This window comes from Dromiciops gliroides, chromosome 5 (assembly GCF_019393635.1).
Source record: "Dromiciops gliroides isolate mDroGli1 chromosome 5, mDroGli1.pri, whole genome shotgun sequence".
NCBI lineage: Eukaryota > Metazoa > Chordata > Mammalia > Microbiotheria > Microbiotheriidae > Dromiciops > Dromiciops gliroides.
In genome coordinates, this window is record NC_057865.1 from 289,768,795 (window position 1) to 289,795,355 (window position 26,561).

Genomic DNA, 26,561 nt, shown 5'->3' on the forward strand with positions numbered 1-26,561 from the left:
GCAAACAGGGTCAAGTGACGCGCCCAGGGTCACACTGCTGAGGGTCTAAGGACAGATTTGAACCTAGGTCTTCCTGACAGCAGGCCCGGTGCTCTCTCCACTGTACTACTTATGACATACCACAAAGGCAGCCCAAAGAAAAGTTTCGCTAAAAGAGGTTGTTGTTGGTCCTTCCTTCTCGAAGAGGACCAGGCCATCGGGAAATGGTATCATGACTTGCACTGAACTGGATTTAAGTGAGGGAGGGCTGTGCAAGGTTACCAACCTCACTCTCTCCTCCAGGGCCATCTAGGTCCAGTGGCAAGATATACCTTAGGATGACTGGAGATGGCCCCGGATGTTTGAAGCAATTGGGGTGAAGTGACTTGCCCAGGGTCACACAGCTAGTAAGTGTCTGAGGTGAGATTTGAACTCAGGTCCTCTTGACTGCAGGGCCGGTGCTCTACCCACTGCACCACCTAGCCATCCCACACTAAAAGAGGTTAGGGTCCAGGATGATGCATGGGTATAATGGAAAGAGCATGCATGGCATCTTGAGTCACAGGACCTGGGTTCAAATTTGAGCTTAGTGTTTGTCTCACCATAGGCCAGTTTCTTCTTCACCTTTTTATGCCTCAGTTTCCTCTTCTGAAAAAACAGGGGGATGGACTTGTTCTCTAAAGTTCCTTCTAGCTCCTACTCCTCTGAGCAGTAGATGGTCTAGAGCCCAGCCCCTGGAGGGGAAGGCGCCCCTAATCTCCTAAGCGTTTTAGCCCCTCTGGTCCTTGGGTCACATTCCTGGTGTGGGGGCACATCAGGAAGGAGCCTGGCCCAGGCTGGTTCTGAGGGGAGCATTCCTCTGCAGCTCAGCCTGTTGGGTTGGGGGGGCAGTCTGGAACAACAGTGGCTTTGTCTCAGCTCTGGGCAATCAGGACCCCCTCCTCAATCAGGTAGGAGCCCTTCCGGGGCAGCCGGGAATGGGGGTGGGGACACAGCCCCTGAGGCAGGGGAGGGGCTGAGCCCAGACCGTGCTGGGGTGACCAGACTAGTGTCCAACTGGGATAGACAAGGAGAGATGGGGGTGGAGGGCAGGGGATGCAGTCGCAGGATTCAGGTCAGACTCAAGGAAGAACTTCCCAAAGGGAAGCAGAGAATGACATTGTTGTCTGGAAAACGAGAGGGGCCTCCCCGTCACCAGGAGCCCGATGACCTTTCAAGCTCCCCCTTTGTTTGGCTCAGGGGCTCCTGGCGGCCCCGTCCTGACCCCAACAAACACAGGTGACTCAGCGGCTGCTCTGTCCTTGATCCAAGTCCTTTAATTCATACCCATTTACACAATCAGACACCGGGCTCCCCAGACTGGGGGAGGAGAGGGGAGGAGAACTGCTCACTGGGGGAGACTGGGGGAGGGGACAGAGCAGGGAAGGGAGGGTCCCTGGCCATGCTGTGTCTGGTCCTCCTCTGGGATGGATGGAGGGATGGAGAGGGCCCCTGCTGGCCTTCTCCTTGTCCTTGGGTCCTGGCAGTCTGGTCCCCTGGTCCTGGGGTCACCCTGTCTCATTCGGGAAGCGCAGAGTCTCCCTTGCTTCAGAACCTCTGCCCTGGCTGGGAAGAGAGGGTGGGCAGAGGTCTCATGGCCTTGCCCCCTATGTCCCTGGAACCTTCTGCTCGGGTACCCACGAGAGGCTTCCAGGTGCTTTCCGGGGCTTCTGAGTGTATGCTGGGAGAGGCTGGGCCTGCACCCGGGTGATGGGGACACTCCCCTGACCAGGGGGTCCTCAGCGGATCAGGGGGGCCGAGCGGTCATTGGTGATGGTGGGACGAAGCTTCACGGTGGCAAAGGGGTTGGTGCCTCTGAGTGGAGGGAAAAGGGAGAAGAGAAATGAGGGGTGACCCCATATTCTTGGAGAGCCAGTGGCAGGGCCCCCCATCGAGTCACGCAGGGCCTGGCGTGGGTTGGGAGCAGGGGAGGGAGATTGAGAGGAGGCACACGACCCCTAATAATACATAGACATCAGATAACATGCTCCGATCCCGGGTTCCAGAACCTTCTAAGTCCACCCTTCCTTTTTGTGCCAGGGGCTCCCATCGGGTTAGAGGGAGAGGAAGGGCAGGCCCAGTTGTGTTCCTCCCTCCCCCCCCCCCCCCCCGCCCCAGGTATGTGTAGGGCCCACCGCTGGCTGCCCACGGCTGGCTGGGATCACACTCACCGGGGGAAGAGCTCAGGGGGCTGCTGCTCCCAGGCCATCTGCTTCTGCAAAGGGGGCACTGGTCAGTGTCTCTTTCCATCAACCCCACCCCCACTAATAGCAGATCATCACAGCTGGCATTTTTATAGCACTTTACAAATGTCTCATTTGATCCTCAGGACAGCTCAGAGGGGCAGGTGGTAGTTGTTATGATCCCCATTTAACAGAAGAGGAAACTGAGGCAGACAGAGAGTAAATGACTTGGCCAGGGTCATACGGGGTCCCCCACCCCCATACGGAGGGGGGGAGGGATCAGAGAAGGGGAACGGGGAGGGTGGACACCAGAGCCTCACATTTCATAGGCAAAGAAGAGGAGGAAACATAACTTACACTGTTCTAGTTCTTTGGGACTGAAACACCCCTCGTTCTAGAGGGCTCTGGGAGCTGGGCAATACAAGAGTTTATTCTGTCTTACAAATGAGGGAACTGAGCCTCAGAAAGGATGAGTCACTTGCTCAGAATCACACAGCCAAGAAGAATCAAAGTACAATTCAGGATTCAAGGACTTCAGAATTTTGAGAGACCTTAGACCAGGGAATGTCAGAAGTGGGAGGGCCCTCAGAACAGGGGATGTCAGAGCCAGCTGAGGGAGCTTAGAACATGGGATGTCAGGGCTGGGAGAGGTCTTAGAACAGGGGATGTCAGAGCTGGGAGGGAGCTTAGAATAGGGAATGTCAGGACTGGGAGAGAGCTTAGAATAGGGAATGTCAGAGGTGGGAGGGCCCTCAGAACAGGGGGATGTCAGAGATAGGAGGGGCCTCAGAGGTGGGAGGGCCCTCAGAACAGGGGATGTCAAGGCTAGAAGGACAGGGTGACAATAAAAAGAGCACTTGTTCTAGAGTCAAAGAACCTGGGTTCCCATCCTGCCTCTGACCCTTCTTGTTGGATCTTGGGCAAGTCAGCTCTCTGTGCCTCAGTTTCTTCCTCGGTAAACTGAAGGGATTGGAGTAGATGACCCCTGAGGTCCCTTCCAGCCCCAGAGTCTATGACCCTTTGGGAGTGGGAGAAGACTAAAGATCTCCCTTTGGAGGAGAGCCAACCTTGGTGCTGAGGGTGGAGATGAGCTGTGAGGTCAAATGGGTTAATCACGGGCAGGATCAGGACCAGCGCCTAGATGTCCTGGCTCCTGTCACTCACTGCAGGGAGGGCATGGAGCACTTACCTTGGCATCGCTGGCTACCCCTGTACTGCCCATACTGCTCCGGCGGCTGCTGTCCGGGGGCAGTGGTGGTGGGCTGGGGGCTCGGCTTGTGGCCCTGCTGGTGGTCCTGCTGGGAGTGTGGGGCCGGGAATGGCTGTCCCAGTATTCTGCGGAAGTTGGGGTGCTCACCGGGTGGTCCAGGAGGTTGTCCAGGCTGTGAGTGCCCCGAAGAGCATAGGCCCTGAGCAGAGGGTGACGGAGGTCAGGCCCTGCCTCCCCCAGCCCCAGCCACCACAAGGTCCCGAACCCGACACATCTATCAGAGGGCCACCCTGACCGGAGGCAGAGGCCACAAGTGTTGAGCTTGGCAGGAGCAGGAGCAAGGATGGCAGGGGAGAGGGTTTTGGCGAGGGGTGGGGGGTGGCTCAAAGGGTTGGGACTCTTCCCAGCTCTCATTCGCGGGCCCTGGTAGCCATCCTCCTTGCCCGGCCCCCTTACTTGGAGGGTGGCTCATTCATGGGCCGATCTTCCATGGGTTTCACGTAGGCCTCTGGGAACCAGCCGCTCCTGGGGGTTGGGGGGTAGAGAGCAAGGTCAGAGGTTACCAGAACCTAACCCTCCCTCGTTCCTAGGTCCACGTTCCCCTCTGGCCCCCTCCAGGCTGGGCAGCCGTGGCATTCACGGAAGATGCCAAGGTTGCCCCAGAGTTCTTTGTTCACTAGAGCTCTCGAGCTAGATGCCCTTAGTGGGCCTTCAAGGCAAGTCAGTCCAACCTTCTCGTTTTACAGATGGGGAAGTCGAGGCCACACTGCATTCAGTGGCTGATCTGGGGCTGGATCTGGCCCGGGCAAGTCATTTTGGGGGCCTCAGTTTCCCTCTCTGCAAAAATGAAGGCATTGGTTTGCTGGCCTCTGAGCTTCCTCCCCAATAGAGATCTGTGACCCTGGGAGCCTGCGTCCAGTGATTCCTATTGCCCGGTCTCTGCCCAGGACCCCTGGTAGCCGCCTCCTCCTGCCCATGCCCCACTCACACGGATGACCCCTCCAGCTTGCCGTACAGCCAGCCATTATGGGCTTCAGGCACCAGCACCAGGACAACGTCACCAGCGGAGAAAGGCAGCAGGGTGTGGTTGGCGCTGTCCGAATGGGAGACTAAGGCCAGAGCCCGCTGGGGGACCCTGCCGCCCGGCCGCTCCCCGAATGAATTGGAGCGGGACCGTTGGTTGCTGCTGGCGTAGAGGGAGGCTGTGCAGGGAGAGTGGAGGGACCCCCAGGTCAACCCTTGCACCGGGTCCCCACAATCCCTCCTCCTGGGGCTTAGACCTATTGCGTGGGTCCTGCTCTGTTCTCAGCAGACAGTGGCTATGCCCGGATTTGGCCCCGGTGAGGATCTCATTGGCTCTAAGACCAGCAGGATGGCTGCTGGGGTCAGGACACTGGACTTCTCAAGCAGCCGGTGAGGGGGGTTGTGCCAAGGGCTGGGAAGGGAAGAGGAGACATGCAGGGGGGCATGGGGACTCCCTGGGGAGATGGCCCTTGGCTGGGGGAGGAAGGAAGAGGAGTCTATGTTTGTGATGCTCTGGATGGATAGAGTAGGGGGCCCTAAGGAGCCTTCTAGCTCTGACATCCCCATTTAGGGTCTAAGGTCCCCTCTTAGAAGCTCTCTTCTGGCTAGGTAATCGGATGTTCTAAGTTTTCTCTTACTGCTGACATTCTCTGTTCTAAACTCCCAGCTCTGACATTCCCCATTCTACACCCCTTTCTAGCTCTGACATTCCTTGTTCTAAGCTCCCTCCCAGCCCTGACATTCCCTGTTTTAAGTCTCTTTCCAGCCCTGACATTCCTTGTTCTAAGCTCCCTCCCAGCCCTGACATTCCCTGTTTTAAGTCTCTTTCCAGCCCTGACATTCCTTGTTCTAAGCTCCCTCCCAGCCCTGACATTCCCTGTACTAAGGCCCCTCCCAGCCCTGACATCCCCTGTTCTAAGGTCCTTCTCAGTTCTAATAGATGGTCCTGGGTCTTCTTGGGGAGGGAAAATATTGTTCTTCACTGGGGGTGGAGACAAGATTCCCTGAGGGAGGGTCTGTGTTGGCTAAGGGGGGGGGGCGGAGAGGGGTCTGTCCTGTGACTCACTGGAAGATGGCGTCCGGGGCAGGGACATGTGATCCGGCTCCAGCTGGGACAAAGGTCTCCCCTCGCTAGGCTCCTGGCCATAGGAGCCCGAGCTATGCCGGCTCCGGGGGGAGTTGAAGTCTCCCAGAGACCTCTGGGGCTGCGAGGGGAGATGGGCAGGGGAGGGCGGGGAGGGGAGGGGAGAGGCAGGGCTACCGCCCATCCTATTCTGCCCCCCACCCCCAGTCCCAGGGCTCCCCATAGGGATTCAGCAGCCTCCTCCCAAGCCACAGAGGAGGTGGGGGGGAGACCCCAGGGGGGAGGTAGGGGGAGGACAGGGACTCTCGGAAGCTTGAGGTTCTAGGGGGGAGGAACGTCCAGGATGGGGGCCTCAGGTCCCAGAGAGAGGAGGGCAGGACGGGGGGTGGGTACAGGGGGGGCGAGAAAGGTGGCGCCCGTAGCTCCCAGGGGCTCACCATCTCCAGGCGGGTAGGGGTCAGGCGGCCTGATGGGTAGGCTGAACCAAGGGTAGGGCCCAGCAAGCCTGGGGAATGGGCACGAGATGGGTTTCGAGTGGCTTCAGATTGTTCCTTCCACAAGACAACTCGGTTCTGGAGGATGCCCCGGGCCTAGGAGAAGAACAGGGAAGAATTCAAGCCCTGGCTCTGATTGGTCCTCGCTGTGTGACCTTGAGCAAATCATGGCCCCTACCGGAGCCTCAGTTTGCTCATCAGTAAAATGAGTGGAGGATTAGGTGATTTCCAAGCTGCTCTCCCAATTCATTCCATCTTCTGAGGCCCCTCCCAGCTCTGACACTCCCTGTTCTAAGCTCCCTCCCAGCTCTGACACTCCCTGTTCTAAGCTCCTTCCCAGCTTTTACACTCCCTGTTCTAAGCTCCCTCCCAGCTCTGACACTCCCTGTTCTAAGCTCCCTCCCAGCTCTGACATCTCCTGTTCTAAGTTCCCTCTCAGTCTTGATGTTCCTTGTTCTAAGTTTTCTTCTGCTGTATAGCAGCTCTGCTGGGACAGTCCCTCCTGGACTACTTCTTGTTTTTCACTCAACCCTCTATTGCAGTCCCCCATTCCTAGAATACTTTCCATCCCTTGGAATCAATCCCTGGTTTATTTCAAGGCTCAGTTCAAGCAGCACCCTCCTCCTGCTGGATTGTCCTGGTGTCCTCCGCCCCACCCCCAATCCCACGATTTCCTGCTAGGATCCCTTTGTCTTAGACCTATCAATATAGGCACGTGTCATCTCCTCCCTTAGAAGGTAAGCTCCTTGAAAGCAGGGACTTTTCTCTTCATACCTCCAGTGCTTAGCACATAGTAGGCACTTTAAAATGCTGTTCAGTAGACTGATCGCCTTTACAGAGATAGAGCCCATGCTGAGGCACAACTACAATAAATGCCAGCTTTAAAGGCAGAAATGTAATAAAGATGGTCATTAGCACAGAGAAGAGAAGGCAATTGTTATAACTGAGGCAGGGGCAATGAGGGATATTGGCAGGCAGACAAGTCACTCCCAAACCCCCGTACCCAGCCCTCATTTCTCTCCGGGGCTCCAGTCCTACTGTGCCAACAGACTGGGTGTCCCATTGGCCTCCTAAGTCTGATGTGTCTAAAACAGACTTCGCTATTCTCCACCCCCAGACCCTCCTCCTCCCTTTCCAACCTCTCCATTTCTGTGGAGGCCCCCCATCGTCCTTCCAGACATCCAGGTGTACCATCTTGGGATTCTCCTTGACTCATCTCTCTCTCTCATTCCATGTTGCCAAATCTTGTCATTTCTACCTCCTCATCTCCTCTCTCACACATGACCACTGGCATTGTCACTCAAGCCTTCATTACCTCTTACCTGGACTATCAAAATAGTCTTTTTAAAAAATCTGGGTGTTGGGGACAGTTAGGTGGCTCAGTGGATAAAGAACCAGCCCTGGATTCAGGAGGACCCAAGTTCAAATCTGGCCTCAGACACTTGACACTTACTAGCTGTGTTACTTTGGGCAAGTCACTTAACCCTCATTGCCTGCCCCGCCCCCCAAAGAAAAAGAAAAAAGAAAAAAAGAAAAAGTGTATAAAACTCTGGGTGTGGGTATTCTCTCCACTGACAAAGGTTGCAACCCCTCTGTCTCTTAGCAGATGGAGCTCACGAGTAACTGTGGCTGAAAAATTTGTCACCTGATGATGGCCACTCTGTTTTGTTTTGGTTTTTTTCTTTTTTCTTTTTGGCAGGGTAATGAGGGTCAAGTGACTTGCCCAGGGTCACACAGTTAGTAAGTGTCAAATGTCTGAGGTCAGATTTGAACTCAGGTCCTCCTGAATCCAGAGCCAGTGCTCTATCCACTGCACCACCTAGCTGTCCTGATGATGGCCACTCTGTTGATGAACCTTTCTGAACATTGTTAGACCATTCTTCATACAAGTGACTTCCACAAGCCCCCCCCCCTTTTTTTAGCTTGATGGGACCTCTCAGGCCCTGTCCTCTGCAGCGGGACCTTGGAGACCCCATGATCACCTCCGCAAAATGGCAACTCAGCATCGAAGGGACACAGGATGAGCTCCTCGGGTCTCTGACTTCTCAGCTTCGGGGCCATTACTCCACCCAAGCCAACTGAGCCACTCTGTGATTTAATAGACAATCCCACGGACTTCCAGGAGGTATATGGACATTAAGTGACTTGCCCAAGTCTACAATAAATAGCAGAGGCCAGGTGTGGCTGTCAGCCTTCAAACTCTGATTCAGTCACTCTCTGCCATGGACACAGTGTAGAGGTAGTTTGTGCCCATACAGACATGCATGTGTGGGCACATGTACATAGTGATCCAGGCATATACACATACACGACAGACACAGCCATGCATCTATACCTGTGTGTGTGCACATATGTGAATGTACCTGCATAGGTGTGAACATTAAAGCTTCCCATCCCACCAAGACTTTTGGGATGCCCTGCTAGGGACACTTGCTCCACCTGATGCAAGTCAGCATCTCTGGGAGGGATGGGGCGGGGCTGAGAGGTTACAGGCTGGATTTGAGAAGATGGTTCACTCTCTGCTTCAGGTCTCTCCCCTCCCCAATTCCTTCTCCACGCCACTCCCTCCAGTTCAGGGCCAACCATCCATAGCTTGGAAGCTTCTCCAAGTCAGGGACTGACTTTTTTTTTTTTGCCTATGTCTGTATCCCAAGCCTTTAGCATAGTTCCTGGCACAGAGACGGTGCTAAATAAAAGTTAACTGACCCATGGATTGGCTGAAAGTCACTCCCCTGTTCAAGAAGTTCCCAGGTCCCCTCTTGCCTCCAGGATAAAACACAAGCATCTCTCTCTCTCTCTCTCTCTCTCCCCCCCACACCCCCCCCCCCCCGCCAGGTAGACCCCTTCACTGGCTGGCTCCAGCAAGCCTCTCTGTGGGGGCCTAACGCGCTGGCTCTCTCATCTCCATGGCTGTCCACAGGCTATGCTTTCATATTTTAGGAGGTGCAATGGATAGAACACCAGGCCTGGAGTCAGGAAGACCCGAGTTCAAATCTAACTTCAGACACTTATTAGCTGGGTGACTCTGTTTCCTCTTCTGTAAAGTAGTGATAACAATAGAACGTAACTCCCAGGGTTGTTGTAAAGATTAGATAGAGAGAGAGACAGACAGAGAGACAGAGACATATATATACATATATAGATTTTTATATATAAATTTAGAGATATATTTAGATGTATATATCTACATATTTCTATTCATATAGAGATTTAGATTTATATCTATATATTTATACACACATACATACATGTACACCAACAGAGGCATATATGTACATGTAATACATGCCAGTGTGACAATATATGAACCACATAACAGGTACATATATTTATGTATATAAACATGATATACATATATACAAGAAACATAATGTACATACACATCTATAAATAAAATATACACATACACATACATATGTGTGTGTACGCACACACAATCCCTCTCTTCAGGTAGTTCCCAGCATTTCAGAATTGGAAGGAGCCTCAAAGGCCATTTGATGCACGTATACATACATACTCTGAGATCCTGGCAGCTCCTTGAAGAGAGGGATTGTGTTCCTCAGCCCCTACTTTGGACTCCTTCAATCAATTTCTAATCCCCCTCCTCACCATTCTAGTCATTCTGGTAGGTTGGTGGATGGAGAGATGGAGAGAGACAGAGATAGAGAGAGAGGGGGAGGGAGAGGGAAAGGGAGAGGGAGAGAGAGACAGAGACAGAGAGACACAGACGCAGAAAGAGACAGAGAGAGAGAGAGAGAGAGAGAGAGAGAGAGAGTTGGATGGATGGATGGAAATTCTCTATGTCTATCTTATGTCGTTTGTCCTTCGTTTTAGAAGATGACCAGTGACATCAAGGGTGATGTCCTGACTCGTGATTGAGTTGGAATTAACACAGCAGAGTTTCCCAAAGTCGTTGGCCTCCCCCTCCCTCCCAGAGTCCTTGCAGTTCAGCGGCAGGACACAAATCAGCAGGGATGCGGCAGGTGACTGAGCTCTGGGCGCTCCTCAGCACCTCGCCTTCCTTGTTCTCATCTTTCCATTCCCCCGGGGCCCTCTTGGCATGCTTCTTGCCACCCCACCGACCATTGGGGTGAGCCCATCTGGGAGACTGTTTACCAGGCTGTGACCGCTGTGCTGCTGCAGTTTCTTGGAGCCACATTTGGAAGTGGGTGAAGGTGGGCACCAAAAGTAGATGAGCAGCCCTCACACCAGAGGTGCTGGTCCTCCCTGAACACCCCCACACCTCTATCTATATCTGTTTATCTGAGGAAGGAAAGAAGGCAGGGAGGGAGAGACCTGGCTCATGACAGAGTTACTCAGAATGGAAAGCCCTGCATTCAAGTTCTGCTCCAGGATTTACTAGCTGGTCAATAACAGACACCTAGACTTAGAGTCACAAGACCGAAGTTCAAATATGGGCCCTGCCACTCACTACCACTGTGACCTTGAACAAGTAGCTCCACTTCTCTGGACCTCAGTTTCATCATCTGTCAAATGGAGAACGGCTCAGTGATTTCTGGAACCCCTCCATGTCTGTTCCTAGGATTTCTGGGGCTAAGTTGGGTGGCCCACGCCCCCAGCCCAGGCCATCCTCTCACCCGGTTGAAGAATTGCAGAAAAGTATTGGAGAACAGCAGATGCTTTTCAGCCAGGAACCGGTAGCGCCTCTTCTCCTCCAGCTCAGCCGCTTTCTGGCTCTCTGAGACAAAGGCATGCATCTGGGCGTGTAGCCTGTTCACACTCTCCTGGGGAGGGACAGAGAGGACGAGTGCGGGATTACACACCAAAGTGCACCTCCTACAATCAACACCTCCCTACCGTTTCCCTAGGGATGGACAGGGAACTCACTAGTCAACAAAACAGGGAGCATTTATTAAGTGCCTCCTGTATACCAGGCTGGGGATGCAAAGAAAGGAAAAAAACAGCCCCTGCCCTCAGGGAGCTTGAAATCAAAGAGGGCAAACAACAGGCAAACAACTATGCACATACAAAGGCACCTCTCAAACGGTTGGGAGTGTTCCCTGCCTCTCAGGGAGATTGCCACCCAGTCCTCCCAGTTCTGCCCACAGGTCTGATCACCGAAGTGGCCAGTAGGATTATCACTTGCCTGACTCTTTTTTTTGTTGTTGTTGTTTTGTTTTGTTTTGTTGCAGGACAATGAGGGTTAAGTGACTTGCCCAGGGTCACACAGCTAGTAAGTGTTAAGTGTCTGAGGCCGCATTTGAACTCAGATCCTCCTGAATCCAGGGTGGTGCTCTATCCACCGCGCCACCTAGCTGCCCCACTTGCCTGACTTTTGATGGCATTCAATGCCTTGCTCACTCATAGCCCTAGACCTTTTTAAAATGAGTCCCCTCATCCAGCTCTCCTTCAGCTGCTGCCTTTGCTCATGAGACCGGAAGGCCCGTGAGGGCAGGGACAGCCTTGCCTGCTTGCATTTGAGTTTGGAGACCTTAGCACTTCTGAAACGCTTTATCTGTCTCCACTATCCAGCCACACCTCCTCCCCCACCTCCACCATTTTGTGCTTATGAAATTGATTGCTTGAACTTGAGTTGAAGATCTTGTATTGATCTCTCTTCCATTTCCTCCATATCTCATTGGGCCCATTATCTTAATTCTCTTGCCAGCACTCTCCAGAGTAGGGGAATCCCAGCTCTAGAACGTCCCAGGAAAGCAAAGACTTCCTCATTTTTTCCTGAGTTCAGATCTTGCCTCAGACATTTACTAGCTGGGTGATCCTGATCAAGCCAGCCTCAGTTTACTCATCCGGAAAAAGGGGGACAATAATAGGACTTAACAAGGTTACTGTGAGATAACATGAGGGGCAGCTAGGTAGTGCAGTGGATAAGCACCAGCCCTGGATTCAGGAGTACCTGAGTTCAAATCCGGCCTCAGACACTTGACAATTACTAGCTGTGTGACCCTGGGCAAGTCACTTAACCCCTATTGCCCCACCAAAAAAAAAAAGAGATAACATGTCTCCCAAGGTTATTGTGAGATAACATATATGAAAGGCTTTGCAAACCATACCATTGTATTGAACATGAGTTATTATTAGATACCACCTCCCTCTTGAGTTCTTCCTTGACTGAGGTCTGCTTATAAGGAGGATTTTTCTGGTAGCTCCTCTGTTAGATGCTTCTCAAGTGTCCAGCCCAGGCAGCTGCCAAGCAGAGAGCCCAGCAAGCATGTAGAAGGGTCTCCTTGCATATTCCCCTCCCTCTGAGATCCTTTCTGTCTCTAGAACCTATGCATGACCTTTGGTTTTCATGGATGAACTTTTTTTTTTTTTAGTGAGGCAATTGGGGTTAAGTGACTTGCCCAGGGTCACACAGCTAGTAAGTGTTAAGTGTCTGAGGCCGGATTTGAACTCAGGTACTCCTGACTCCAGGGCTGGTGCTCTATCCACTGTGCTACCTAGCTGCCCCCCATGGATGAACTTTTAGCAGAGAAACACAGAAGGTGTGGCAAACCAGGATCTGGTCCCCTGGGAAGAGCCTTCCCCTCCTGGGAAGCGTCAAAGATTTAGAGGTGGAACGGACCTTGGAGGCCATTAACTCTAAGCCCCCTCATTTTACAGATGAAGAAACAAAAGAATAGAGAGTGTAAGGGGACTTGCCTAAGGTCATACTGCTACTAAATCTTTGAAGTAGGATTTGAACTCGGGTCTTCCCACTGCCCCGTCATCCACAGCAATCCCTAGCTGCTTAGAACAGTAGGGCTGTGAGCATACTGACTTTAATCTGGGGCGAGGGCTGGGCTTCCTAAGGAATCCAGTCCTCCCCTCTGCCTGCCTCACTCACCTTCATCTCCCTCGCATTCTTGTCCCTCTTCCTCTCCATTCTCCACAGCTCCGACATGCATTTCTCCAGGTTGGCAGCACGGTGTCGATATTCTATCTCATAGTGTTGGCGGCTATCCTAGAGAGTTTGAGATGTTGGAAGCAGAGTGGGGGGAGGAAAAGAGGGTCCCCACGGTAGCGAGACCCTCTCAGAGACAGCAGAAGTCATCAGACCTGGTGAAACGACTTAGTACTGTGTGACAGTTACTTCCTCTTTCTGGTCCTCAGTAGACTCATCTCTAAAATGGGAATATTCATCCTTGCCTTGCCCTCCTTAGAGCTGGAAGAGACCTTTGACATCATCTAGTCCCCACTGCCTCATTTTGCAGATGAACAGAGACCTAAAGGACACAATGTGGGAATGTGCCTCCTAAACAGTAAGGGAAGCAAAATACCCCACCAGCTGAGGTTTGTATAGCTTGGAGGGTTATCCAATTCACCACATACATTATCTCCTTTGATTATCACAACAACCCTGCAAGGTGTGTTCTCCAGACATTACCACTCCCATTTTACAAATGAGGACACTGAGGCTCAGAGAGGTAAAAGAACTTGTCCCAGACCACACAGCGAGCATGTGTCAGAGCCAGGATTTGTTTTGTTTTGTTTTGTTTTGTTGTTTTGTGGGGCAATGAGGGTTAAGTGACTTGCCCAGGGTCACACAGCCAGTGTCAAGTGTCTGAGGCTGGATTTGAACTCAGGTCTCCTGAATCCAAGGCCAGTGCTCTATCTACTGCGCCACCTAGCTACCCCTCAGAGCCAGGATTTGAACCCAGGTTTCTCCTGATTCCAGCTCAATGGTCCAGTGTTCTCACTATAACACTGCCTTTCTAATGATGATTATTCTCTCCAGTCCTAGTGGGAGGCTACAACAGGGACAGAGGTCAGTTTGTTTCCATGACTTTGAGGAACCTGAGGGGAGTATCCCTCCCTTTTCCCCAGGGAGAGGAATTGAGAACGTGAAGACCATCATGGTTAGCGAGGCCAGCAGAGTGAATGGGGGACTGATGTTTAGGTATTAGTGAGGAGGTGGGGCTGGGCTCACTTTGATAAACTGCATGTCCAGCTTGGTGTTCTTCTCCATGTGCTGCAGAAGCTCTCCATGGAAAGTCTGCACCTAGAATGAAGGGAAAAGGTCAACCAATGTCCCTTCTTTCCTCCCCTGCAGGTATTTGAGTCTGCATTGTCTGCACAGTGACAGAGCAGGGAGCTGGGATAACCCTTAGAGGATGGAATGTCAGAGCTGGGAGGGAGCTTAGAACATGGAATGTCCTAACTGGAAGGAACCTTAGAACAGAGAATGTCAGACCTGGGAGGGACCTTAGAACAGAGGATGTCTGAGCTGGGAGGAGTCTTAGAACAGAGAATGTCAGAACTGGGAGGAATCTTAGGACAGGGAATGTTAGAACAAGAGAACTGTCCTCAAAGTCCTAGCCCTGTTAGCGTGAGAAGAGCGATAAAGCTGGCCATGCCCTCGAGTCCTTGAATGGTTTCTTAGGACTTTACTCCGAATGGGAATCAAAGCCTTGTTTGTATCAAGGTGTTGATGACAGCGCTGGGTAGGTAAACAATGACAAGTATTTCAGGGTCAGGGAGTGGCCAAGGTCCCTGTGGTACTTCCTGCAGTGAAGGATTCAGATGAAAGAGAGGCCAAGAGGAGGGCTGGCCACAACGATGGGAAAGTCTATGAGAAACACCATACCAAATAACGCTGGGCATTTTAACACCGAGAAAAGATCATGATAGGCTAGTGGATAAAGTGCCTGTAGTCAGGAAAATCTAGATTCAAGTCTCACCTCTGACACTAGCTGTTTGACCTTGGGCAAATCATGTAAGTCTCAGGGAGCTCTCTAAGATTTTTCTTGTAAGTTATATATGGAGCACAATCTGCACTCGTGGAGGGAGTAGCCATGAAATCACAGCTCCTGGACATATCAAGCAGAAGCAGAAAGGAAGCTGCAGTGGCTGACACCAACTGATTTCCCCATGGCTATTGATGTTTCATCATCTCAAGGGATACTCTCCCTCACTACTAGGAGGAAGTGATTCTGGGCATGGTGAGAGGCCCAGAGACCAAGCCACATCAGGACTGACTATAGGTTTAGTGTTAGAAAGGATGTCAGAGACCACCACCTTCAACCCTCTCGATTTACAGATGAAGAAACTGAGATTCCAGATTGGTAAAGTAACTCGCCCTAGGTCACACAGTGGAAGGTCAAGATTTAAACCCAGGTCTTCTAGATTCCAATTGTGTAGCCTGGAGAAAAGAAGACTCAATTAACCAGCATTTATTGAGCACCTACTGCATGCCAGGCACTATCCTAGCTAGGTGCTGACTCATGCAGTTAAAGGGCTTTCAAGAAGAAGAGACTTGTTCTACCTGGTACCCGAGAACAAAAGGAGGCACAGATTAGGGAGGGGAAGGAGTTTCTGAGAGCTCAATGTTATGAGCTGTCCAGCAGTGGAATGAGCTGCCCCGAGTAGCAGTAAGATCCCTGTCCTTGGAGGTCTGCAAGCAGAGGCTGGCAACCCTTTGCCAGGGACATGACAAAGAGAATACGAGTCCATGACTTGGACTAGACGGATGCAAGGTCCCTTCCAGCCCTGGCATTCTGGGATCCTGTTTGCTGCACAAATCCTCAATTAGTTCATTAAAAGAGGCTTCACCCAAAGCTGCCTGAGGGCCTTTGATCTTGCCCCTGCCTACTCCTAGAACAGCCTCCTTTGGGTCTAGAGCTCTGAGATCCTCCCAGCCTTAGGCCCTGGGCACAAGCCATCTATTCAGGACCTCATCTAATCAGGAAATCTCCCGCTGGCATCCGCCTGGGCATGCAAGTCCACAGCTCCAGGTAATCCCCAGGAACAGGAACCTAACCTTCAGCCAGAAGGAAGAATCCCTCACAAAGCTCGTCCTGTGGGTGGCTTATCACCCATCAGGGTCTTCTCTGGCCTCTGATCCATCCCCAGACCAAAATGCAGCCAAGCTTTATGGGAGGGCCTCTGCCCCCTAAAGAAGCAGCCTTTTCTACAGTGGCTCTCCCAGCCCTGCAGGTCCTCGAAGACTCTGTCTCGGCCCCTGGAGGAAATGTCCCCAGTCCCTCCCACCAGTGCTCACGCCATAGTTTGTTGGGATATAGAATAGTAACAGTAGCCAGCATTCCAGAGCGCTTTGAGGCCTGCTAAGTGCTTTATAATCATCATCTCATTTGATCCTCACAACAAACCTGAGAGGCGAGTACTATTTTTTTTTTTCTCGAGGCAATGGGGGTTTTGTGACTTGCCCAGGGTCACACAGCTAGTAAGTGTCTAGTGTCTGAGGCTGGATTTGAACTCAAGTCCTCCTGAATCCAAGACTAGTGCTTTATACACTGCACCACCCAGCTGCCCCCTGCAAGTGCTATTATTATCCCATTTTACAGATGATGGTGATAACACCACCACCAACAGTAGCAGCTAATATTTATATGTATCCTATTTACTATTAGTTTACTACTAATTAACTAAATTTGCCAATTAATTAGCTATTTTTTTTTTACCAATTTACTAATTTAGATCTTTTCTATTTACTATTTGTTTGTTTGTTTGTTTGTTTTTTGTTTTTTTGCAGGGCAATGGGGGTTAAGTGACTTGCCCAGGGTCACACAGCTAGTAAGTGTCAAGTGTCTGAGACCGGATTTGAACTCAGGTCCTCCTGAATCCAGGACCAGTGCTTTATCCACTGAGCCACCTAGCTGCCCCTCTATTTACTATTAATATTCACTATGTATGCTAAGAGCTTTACAAATATCATCTCATTTGATCCTCACAGCAGACCTGGGAGGGAGATGCTATTATTATCCCATTTTACAGATAATAGCTAATATGTATATGTATGCTATTTACTATTAATTTACTAATTCATTATTAGTTAATTTTACGAATTAATTTATATGTATGTCATTTACTATTCATATTTACTATGTATACTAAGTGCGTTAAAAATATCATTACGTTTGATCCTCACAACAACCCTAAGCACTATTATTGTTCTCATTTTCAGATGAGGAAACTGAGGCAGAGCTTAAGTGACTTGCCCAGCTAGCAAGTGTCTGAGCCTGAATTTGAATGCAGGTCTTCCTGACTCCATGCACTGTGCCCCCAGCTGTCCCAAAGCAGGCTAGAGAAATGACATATTAGATAACCCTGCTCCCCCACAAGTGTAGCTCATGTCCTAGTGCCTTGCCATCCCACTGCCCCGTGGCAGACCTATTTTATTTGTTTTGGGGTTTGTTTTTTGTTTGTTTTTTGTTTTTGTGGGGCAATGGGGTTAAGTGACTTGCCCAGAGTCACACAGCTAGTAAGTGTCAAGTGTCTGAGGTCAGATTTGAACTCAGGTACTTCTGAGTCCAGGACCAGTGCTTTACCACTGCGCCACCTACCTGCCCCCGCAGACCCATTTTTTTTTTTTGGCCTTCCAGGTAGGAACACTCACTTCTTTTTTCTTTCTTCTTCTTCTTCTTTTTTTTTTTTTTTGGCAAGTCAATGAGGGATTAAGTGACTTGCCCAGGGTCACACAGCTAATAAGTGTCAAGTGCCTGAGGCCAGATTTGAACTCTGGTCCTCCTGAATTCAGGGCTGATGCTTTATCCACTGCACCACCTAGCTGCCCCCCACGCAGACCCATTTTAGATGAAAGGGTTGGCTCTGGAAGTTGGGGAGAGGCAGCCAAGAAGGAGGAGCCTGATGCAGCTGCAAGACTCTCAGAGGGAACTGGTGCCTAAAACAAGATGGCAGCTGGCTCCTCATGGAAACTAGGGAGAGATGCAAATGAGAGAGGGACAGGGGCAGCTAGGTGGCGCAGTGGGTGGAGCGCTGGCCCTGGAGTCAGGAGGACCTGAGTTCAAATCCGGCCTCAGACACTTGACACTTACTAGCTGTGTGACCCTGGGCAAGTCACTTAACCCCAATTGCCTCACTAAAGAAAAAAAAAGAGAGAGATACAAAAGGATTGTCCTCTGACAGCTTCGGCAGGAAACGGCTGGGAAAGGTCAGGGAAGTTAGAGCGAAGCACAGAAGAAGGAAATCCTCAGGTGGGATGGGTCCTACAGCTCAAGCGCAGTTACAAGACTCCATCCTAGTCTTGATTTGTGATGAACTAGGTGGAACAATGGATAAAGTGCTAGGCCTGGAGTCAGGAAGACTTGAATTCAAATCCAGCCTCAGACATGTACTAGCTGTGCAACCCTGGACAACACACTTCCCTTCTCTGTCTGCCTCAGTTTCCTCAATTGGAAAATATGGCTAATAGTACCTTCCTCCTAGGGTTTTTGTGAGGATCAAATGAGATGTTTGTACAGCACTCAGCACAATGCCTGGCACACAGTACGAGTTACCTAAATGTGACTTCTTGTTGTTATTACCATATGGTGATTCAATCAGTCTAGATTAATCTCCAGGTGGGTCTTTGAGTATCTGCTAAATCCCATTATTTCATCACATAGAGGAGGAACATCCAGGACCAGGGAGGTAAGATCCCAGCCCTGCATTGACAACCCCTGGAGCAGGATCACATTTTAGGAAGGACATGGACCAATGAGGGGTGCCCAGCATGGAGACGGGATTGAAGACCAGGCCATATAAGGACTGGCTGGAAAATTCTGGGGAAGAGAAGGCTGACGGGGGACATGCCTGCCCCCTTCAAGAATTTGCAGGGTTGTTGTAGAAAGGGATTGATTGGACTTGTCCTTCTGGGCCCCAGAGGGCAAAATAGCAATGACAGCTGGCACTTGGGGTCCAAGGGTCCTAGACTCAGACCTGGAAGAGAACTCAGGTCATCTAGCCCAACTCCTAGGTTTTGCAGATGGGAAAACTGAGGAAGCACTGAAGGCCACAAGGCAGTAAATGTCAGAAGCAGGATTGGAACCTGGGGCACTTGGTGACAGCAGACCCTGGAAGCTGGGGACCCCAGAAGAACCCCCCTTACAAATGACCCAGAGCGGGGCAGCTAGGTGGTGCAGTGCATAGAGCACCGGCCCTGGATTCAGGAGGACCTGAGTTCCAATCTGGCCTCAGACACTTGACCCTTACTAGCTGTGTGACCCTGGGCAAGTCACTTAACCATCATGCCCTGCAAAAAATTTAAAAAAACCTAAAAAACCCAAATGACCCAGAGGGCCACAGAGAGACGCTTGGCAGGCATTTTGGCCCCCGAGACCCCTCCTGAAAAAGGCCTCCCCAGGGGCAGCTAGGTGGAGCAGTAGATAAAGCACAGGCCCTGGATTCAGGAGGACCTGAATTCAAATACGGCCTCAGATACTTGACACTAACTAGTTGTGTGACCCTGGGCAAGTCACTTAACCCCCACTGCCCCACCAAAAAAAAAAAAAAAGGAAAAAAAAGAAAAGGGCCTCCCCTTTTACATAAAGGTCGTGGGGCATTTGGAAGAGCAGGCCCTTCCCACGACCATCTTGGGCCCCCCAAGCTCTAAAGGGGGTGTCAGCCTGGAGACTCACCACGACTTCCAGGTTGGAGTTCAGGTGCCGGTGCGTGTCGGACATGTGCACGAGGATCTCACCTTGAAGACAGGGGAGGGAAACAGTGAGATTGTGATGGGCAGGTGTGCGGGCCCTGCCCCATCCCAGCACACCAGGGCCCCACACTGAGTGATTACTTGGGGTAAAGTCCATGTTTTGCAGGGTGGCTCACAGGGCTAGAGAAGCCGCCTCCTGCCTCGGGATCTTAGCGGAGAAGCATGAGTGAGTGCGAGTGTGTTCCTTCCCCTGGGAAGGGAGCCCCACCCTCTCCCATGCTGCACCTGTCCAGCTCCTGAACGTCAATGGGTACAGGGGCCAACTGTTGACACTAAGTGAACTTCAAGTTCACAAAGCACCTTCCCCACCAAATCCCTGGGAGGTAAGGCATGCAAGAATTGCCACCTCTTTTTTCAGATGGGGAAACTGAGGCCCAGAGAGATTGTGACCTGCCTAGGGTCACACAGGCAGCATCAAAGGTAAGGTTTGAACCCAGGGACTTTAACTCTGGAGTAAGTGTTCAGAGAAAGGTTTGAACCCAGATTTTGTGACTGTAGGCCCATCCTATGGTCTCCAGGGCAGCCATAGATGTCTGTGCCCCTTGAGAACACAGCCTTGGCCTCAGGAAGGATCTGGGTTCCAATCCTGCCTCCAGTATTCACTGAGCCTCAGTTTTCTTATCCATAAAATGGGAACAATAATCCTTTTATCAGGTGTTTACAAAAGCACTGAGTGAGTTTGCAAGGGCTAATCTGAGCCTCTTTATTATCCGGATGGTGGTGGGAGGCAAGACAACTCATCAGACTCAGCACGTGGGAGGCAGGGGCAGGAGGGTGGCCTCCTACCCAATATCTGTGAGGTGGAGCTCTGCAGGGCTTGCTCCCCGATCTTCTGGATGGCGTTGAAGTAGACTTCGGCTGCTTCTGACAGCGCTGCACCGGGAGAGAAAGAAGGCTCAGCCTTTGATCCAGCCCCAGGCCCAAGCCCCCAGACCCTTCTGTACCTGCCACCTTCTTACCTGACCCCTCATGCCCAACTCAGGCTCACCTTCGCCCACCGACCATCCCCCTCTGACCCCCCACAACTGCCCAAGGCACCCTCCTTTACCCCCTTACAGGGAAAGAGTGCACATTACAGGGTTTTGTGTGGGCAGCTCCCTCCCCTATTAGACTAGAAGTGCAAGGAAGGCAGGGGTTGTATCTTAGCTAATCCTTACATCTCCCCGTGCCCAGCTCCACGCTCTGAATGCAGAAGGTGCCTGATAAATGCTGGATGAATGAATGAACTCTAGACCCCAATCCAGACCCCCAAATCCAGCCAGACCAAAGCCCCCACCCCAAAGCCCAGCACACATCCTTCTCTACCTCCCCTCCCTTGTCTCCTGGCCTCTCTCCCATAAGGACGCATGTGTGTGGTGGGGAATACCCATGGAGATGTAGGGGGATGATGGACAGGGATGTGAGGGAAATGAATGTGGTGAGGGGACACGGGAGGGTTGGGATACAGATGAATTGTCAGTTTGGTTTGTGAGCTTCCAAAGAGCTGGGGAAGAGTTTGCGGGAGTGTCTCACACCGTGGGTAACAACAACAGTATTAACAATCATGATTTAGACAGCACTTTCAGATGGACAAAGCGTTTTCCGACTAGTATCCTTTGAGCCTCACAACAACGTGGAGAGGGAGGAGCTGTTACCACCTTCTCCATTTTACAGAGGAGGGTAACTGAGGCTGCCTTGCCCAAGGTCCCAGCACCAGAGAGTGAGTGGCAGAGCTGAGGGTCAGGGGCCTGTTCTTCTCTTCACTCCCATCAGGATGGAGGAGTTTGGGGGTGTGGTGGGGGGAGGGGCTCGTGACAGGCAGCAGGCGTCCTCACTTACCGTGGAAGGCACGAAGGTAGTTGTTACCCAAGTAGACGAGATTCTCCAGGGCCGGGTTAAACTGCTCCATGATGCTCTGGGGTCCCAGACCAGGGCCCAGATTGTAGAGGAATTGCAGAGAAGGCAGAGAACGCGACAAGTTAATAGGAGTAGCTGGGCTCTCCCCCGACCCTCCTCAAGGTCTGGAACCCTGTGACCCCTCCAGACTCCACGGTGGTGTTGGCTGCCTGAGATGGGGCCCACATCTAGTCTGTGACTAGGGGCTGGGGATTCCTGGCTCCCCCAGTTCCATGGAATCAGAAAGTCTGGGGTGGGGACCTGAGAAGTGGTAAAGCCCAACCTCCCATCCCAGCTCTGCATACATCCTGCAGCATCCCCAGACGCAGTCAGCCTGCCTTTGCTTGGATATTCCCTGCAACAGGGAGCTCACTACCTAACCGGATAGCCTATTCCATTCTGAGAGAGTCATTAGCAAGTTTTTCTGAAACTTCCCTTCCCTTCTCTTTGTCCAAAAATCTTAGTTCTGCCCTTTGGGGTGACGTGGAAGCATGCCTCCCTCTCTCCTGTGTCAGTTGAGAGCAGAGTGGGTGACCGTCCCCTCCCCAAGTCCCAATGTTGCTGACAGTCAGACCCTGGGGCCTTCCTAACTAAGCTTCTGCTAAAGATAGCTCTGTGGGGCAATTGGACACCATGCCCCCCCCTGCACAGGAGGCTGAGTGGGGCTGCCCCGGGGTGCTTAAAACACAGGTGGGAACCACCCCTCAGAAAACTACCCCCTAAGAAAGTCACCCCCACCCCACTTCCAGGGGAGAAAGCCCCATTCACTCAAGATGTTTTCTCCCAATAGCCCCGTATGGTTGGGGTTATTCATTAGCCTCATTTTACTCATGAGAAACTGCGGCTCATAGGCATTAGATGACTGGTCAGTGGTCACCGTGTTAGCATGGCAGGAGCCCACGGAAGACCCCGTTTGGCAGAGTCCTGTCAGACAAAATTCCTCCATAGAGGGTCTCACTCTCTGGGATGGGGACAAGGACACCTAGTATGTACCAAACCCTGCGCTGGGTCCTGGGCACAAAGACAAAAATGATATGACCCCTGACCTCAAGCTTGGCCCTGGAGGACAACTGTAATGGGCTTGGCTATCTCCTCCCCCTTCCAAGCCAGAGGCTCAGAAGCAGTCACTCTCCCCTTCCTCTGTACTGGGAGGCCGGTCCCCACCCGTGGCCCACCCAGAGGAGGTTCTCCAGTAAGGTACTGGGGCTTCAGACCACGCGGTAAGGATGCTGGAGGAACCAAGGATCCCTAGGGGGAGGGGTCTATTTTCTGGATTTTGCAGGGGGTTCTGTGTGAGCGGGAAGAGCTTTGCTGTTTGGCCCTGGAGAATGGGTGAAAATCGTCCATGGCAACTCCCCGTAAGGAATGGGAGCTGCCTGCAGTGGCCTGGGCTCCCCCTCCCTCGGGGATGCTGTCTGGGAGATTCCTGGTCAGGCCCCTTGAGGTCACTTTGAGCCCCGCCCTGCCAGAGGTGGAGGCCTCCTCTGGCTTGGGGATTTGGGGGCTCTAAGTGGCAGCCCTTCCGAGGCCGACCCCTGCCCTGCGTCTCTCTCTCTCTCTAGGCCCTGGTCCTCTGGGTCTTGCTCCCCTCCTTCTCTCCCCTCCCCCAGCCCCAGTCCACCCCTCTTCCTCCGAGAGCCCCACTGGGTCCACATGCTGAACTTCTTCTTGGCCTGCCTGTGCTGGCATCTCCCAGAGAGGGGGCTCTAGGGGGCCCCTAACTTTCTTTCAATGGGAGACACTAATGTCTGAGACGTGGCCTCCAGTGCCCTCCCGGGGGCCTGGCGGAGACCTGGGCCAGCTCGCTGGACATCTGCCTCCCAGGCTTTGGGGGACCGAGCTGCCTGTGCTCACCTGGTAGATAGCCACTGTGGATCTATAGAATTGCTCCATGTCGAGGGCCATGAAGTGCGAGGGCAGACCCTCCGGGCAGAAAGAAGACCAGGGAGGCGGGTGCCTGAGGCCTCTACCAAGAGGCCCAGCTGCAAGCCCGGACACCAAGGGGCTGTGGGCCCAACAGCGTCCTCACTGCACCTGAGCCCTCCAGAGGGCGGGCGCTGGGGTGGGGATGGACGACCCAAGGAGGGTTAATTATTCACCAGTTGGGATGTCAGAATCTGATCTGGGGCTGTAACCAGATGCCAGGGAGGGGACGGAAGCCCGGGACAGTGAGGGGGGCTCATGTGACCTCCTCCTTGAATTATTCAGCCCTTCTGGGCGGGCTCGGCAAGCAGCAATCTCCTATCATCTCCTAGCTCCCTCTGGGCTACCATTGCTGGGGGGCGGGGGCGGGGGGCGCTGCGGCAGCAGAGGGAAACCCAAAGGCCACCTGGGGGTTCCCTTTGGCTCCATTCCCAGGCTGGGAGACCCCCCCCCATTCCCTCCACAGGTGTCTTGTGGAACAGCTGCCTTCCTCCGAGCCAGCCTCCTGGGAGCACCCTCTGGCTCTCCATTTGAGCCCGGGTGACCTTGGGAAGTGACCGATCCTCTCTGGGTCTCGACTGTCTCCTCTATAGGAGGAGGGGCTCGGACTTCATCTCAAAGGCTCCGTCCGGCTCTCTGGAAACAGGGCACCCTCAGGGAGTCCCAGGACAAGGGCCTCCCCTCAGCCTCCGGCCCCAGTCATGCCTTTCCAGGAGGACTCACTCAGGGTTTCCCTGGCACAGGTGACACACTCCATTTACAGGCCCTCATTCCTATCTCCTTATAAACGTTCTAAGTTCATCTCTCTGTTGGACCGCAGCCACCTCAGCCAGGACCCGCACATCTACCCCTAGTGCCCGAGATGGAACTCCCTTCTACAAAGGAGTTTTGACCTCCTGCTTCCTTAAACGTGGCTGGGGTCCCCTTGACCCCAGTCTGGGCAAGGATCCTGGGATTACAGGTGGGAGGCCCCTCAGGGCTCCTCTTGTCTATCCCCCTCATTTTAGCCATGAGGAAACCAAGGCCCAGCTGGCTGTCACCCTTTCTGGCAGACTCCCATCTTGCCATTCCACAACCCTGTCCCGCTTCCTTCGTTCGACGTTTCCTCGGTGTTAGCAGGGAGTGTGGATGGGAGACTTGTGACCGTGGGGCTGCCCTGGGCCCAAGGGCCCTCTCTCCCAGCTCTCGACGCTCTGACGCCAAGATTCAATGCTCTCGTTCTATACAAGGCCCCTACTCCCAGGGCACGGGCCAAAGCTCACACCAACACAAGCCAGGCAGGTTCAATCCAAGTCATTTATTTTGGTTTGAGGATTCACTCTTGAAGAGGACTGGAGGTAGGGAGGCTGGTGGCAGCCTAGCACCCCTGTTCCTGCCCACATCTTCTTGGGGGGGGGACCAAGAGCAAGGGCCCAAGGAGCAGCTTATATCATTTCCTTGTCCAAAATAATAAATTAACTGTTATTTAAGAACTGAGCCAATGGAGGAGCGAGGGGAGGGAGGGAGAAGAGAACGGAAAAACCAACAAGACAAGGACTTTGAGAGCTCTTGGGCTGAGACAGGAGAGCTTCCTCCTTCCTGGGGTCAGTGGATTTTCCCTTGGGGAGGTGAAGGGGAGTTAGGGACTTATGGGAATCTGTAGCCTAGGAGTGAGAGCCAAGAGGAGGAGGGGGCACGCCAGCCCAGGCCCCCCGCAGAGAAGGCAGATTATTTCCACATCTGTCTCTGCGGTCTTCACCAGTTTTCCTCTCCCCCCAGTTCCCCAGGCCCCCCATCCAGGGTCCTAACAACAAATCCTGTAGGCTCCTGTCCAGTTTTCTTGCCAGGACGTCCCCAGCCCAGGAGCCCAGCTGGGCCAAGAGTGGCTCTGGAGGCGAAGGTAGCACGAGGTTGGTCCTCTGGGGGTCTGTCACCTGATGGAGGCCAAGGGGGAGGGAGGAGGAGACAAGGCATAAGGATGTTGGTCACTCTGGTCAACACTTTAAGGCAGTAACGGCCAGAAGAGAGAGCTCCACGCTTGAGGCCCTCAGAGGTGGGGTGGGAGAAGATGCCCCTTCAGATGGGTGCTCGTCTGGGGCTGGCCACGCCCTCTGAGCCCCTCAGTCTTCCTCCTGGAAGTCGGGGTCTCGACTTGGGAGGTCCCAGACGTCGTTCCTCACAAGGTCTCTGAGGGGAGGTGGAGCAGGGTGGGGGTGGGGCAGGACCGATGCCCCCCTCGCCCTCCGCCAGCCTCAGGGGGTGAGAAGCTGCTGGACCAGCTTCTGTAACTGATCTCGCTGTTCATAGATGTAGACCTCGGTCTCCCAGAGGGCGTTCACCAGCACCGTGTCGCTGACCTCATCCAGCATGATGTCTGTTCCCAGCTGGGGGTTGAGTCTGTTCAGATGAGGGGAGAGCAGTCACTGGGGGGGGGGGGAATGGAGGTGAGGGCTAAGCCCCTGGTGCCCACGAAGGGCAGAGAGGAAGGGGAGGCTCCTGTGCAGGGGCAGGATGGGCCCGAGCCCCCAGCGGTGGTGGCCCTGAAGGGGTGAAGGGGTCAGAGAGCGCAGTGAGGGCGGCCAGGAGGGGACGCTTAGGGCCGGGGGGCCGCAAGTACCTGAAGTAGTGGATGTCAACCATCTCGCACCAGGCGCGAGCCCGGTCCACAGCTCGCCCGTCAGGGTCTGTGCACTGGCAGGAAAAGGCCCGGGTGAGCACCCCAGCGCTCACAGCGCCTTCCAGAGCCCGAGCCCTCCCACCCAATGACGGCGGCCTCTGCTCTCGGGTGCCCAGGATCAGGGGGCACCAGGCCGTCTCTCCCGGTGCCCAGCGCACCACACGCCCCCCTGCTGAAAGGTGGTAGGCTACGGGCACAGGTGCGATCCCTGTTTCCTGGGTTGAACCGATCTCCTCTGTGACGAGGGACAATTCCTGAGGTGGGCGGGGGGTGACTGGACAGTAACAATGGCAGGTAAAGCCACAAGGAATCAGTGAAGACGTTTTTAACCAGAAGAAGGGGAAGGCACATCCCCCTCCCCTACCCCAGCTGTGCTATGACCGGGCACATGGGGCCCCGGGAAAGGCTTTGGGCTAGGGGGGCACTCACACAATCGACCACCATTTTGCCCAGCTCCCTGGCTCCGAAGACCGTGCGGGCCAGTTCCCAGGGGTTGCTGGGGCGGAAGACATCCACGCAGCTCACAGGTACTTGCGGGGACTTCCCGGTGCCCAGGGAGACCACCAGGGAAAGCTTCTTCACCTTGTGACCTTGGCCCTGAGGGAGGCGAGGACAGGGGCAGAGTCAGGCCCAGAGCTAAAGAGGAGGAGGCTGATGAGGCCCAGAAAGATTAAACAACCAAGG

The 26,561-nt window shown here is 53.1% G+C and overlaps 2 protein-coding genes across 5 annotated transcripts in view; both read right to left on the bottom strand.

The window, feature by feature from the left end:
* Window positions 1-1,326: 1,326 nt before the first annotated feature.
* On the bottom strand, window positions 1,327-23,281 carry BAIAP2L2 (BAR/IMD domain containing adaptor protein 2 like 2). Its single transcript, XM_043966744.1, has 14 exons — window positions 23,153-23,281; window positions 21,242-21,317; window positions 20,210-20,296; window positions 19,347-19,408; window positions 13,901-13,972; window positions 12,818-12,934; window positions 10,611-10,757; window positions 5,956-6,108; window positions 5,501-5,639; window positions 4,400-4,613; window positions 3,868-3,936; window positions 3,391-3,610; window positions 2,190-2,233; window positions 1,327-1,833 (listed from the first exon to the last, which is right to left on the bottom strand). The coding sequence occupies exons 1-14, from the start codon at window positions 23,201-23,203 to the stop codon at window positions 1,758-1,760; spliced, it is 1,527 nt and encodes a 508-aa protein (XP_043822679.1). The 5' UTR covers window positions 23,204-23,281; the 3' UTR covers window positions 1,327-1,757.
* Window positions 23,282-24,498: 1,217 nt separating this feature from the next.
* The window catches only part of PLA2G6 (phospholipase A2 group VI), a 47,582-nt gene continuing 45,519 nt past the window's right edge, over window positions 24,499-26,561 (bottom strand). For all 4 annotated transcript variants that reach the window (XM_043966741.1, XM_043966742.1, XM_043966740.1 and 1 more), the window contains 3 exons: window positions 26,307-26,474; window positions 25,818-25,891; window positions 24,499-25,597 (listed from right to left, as the gene is read on the bottom strand). In XM_043966741.1, the coding sequence (XP_043822676.1) occupies window positions 25,453-25,597; window positions 25,818-25,891; window positions 26,307-26,474 (387 nt within the window). In that variant the 3' untranslated portion in view covers window positions 24,499-25,452. The remainder of the gene's footprint in view (window positions 25,598-25,817; window positions 25,892-26,306; window positions 26,475-26,561) is intronic.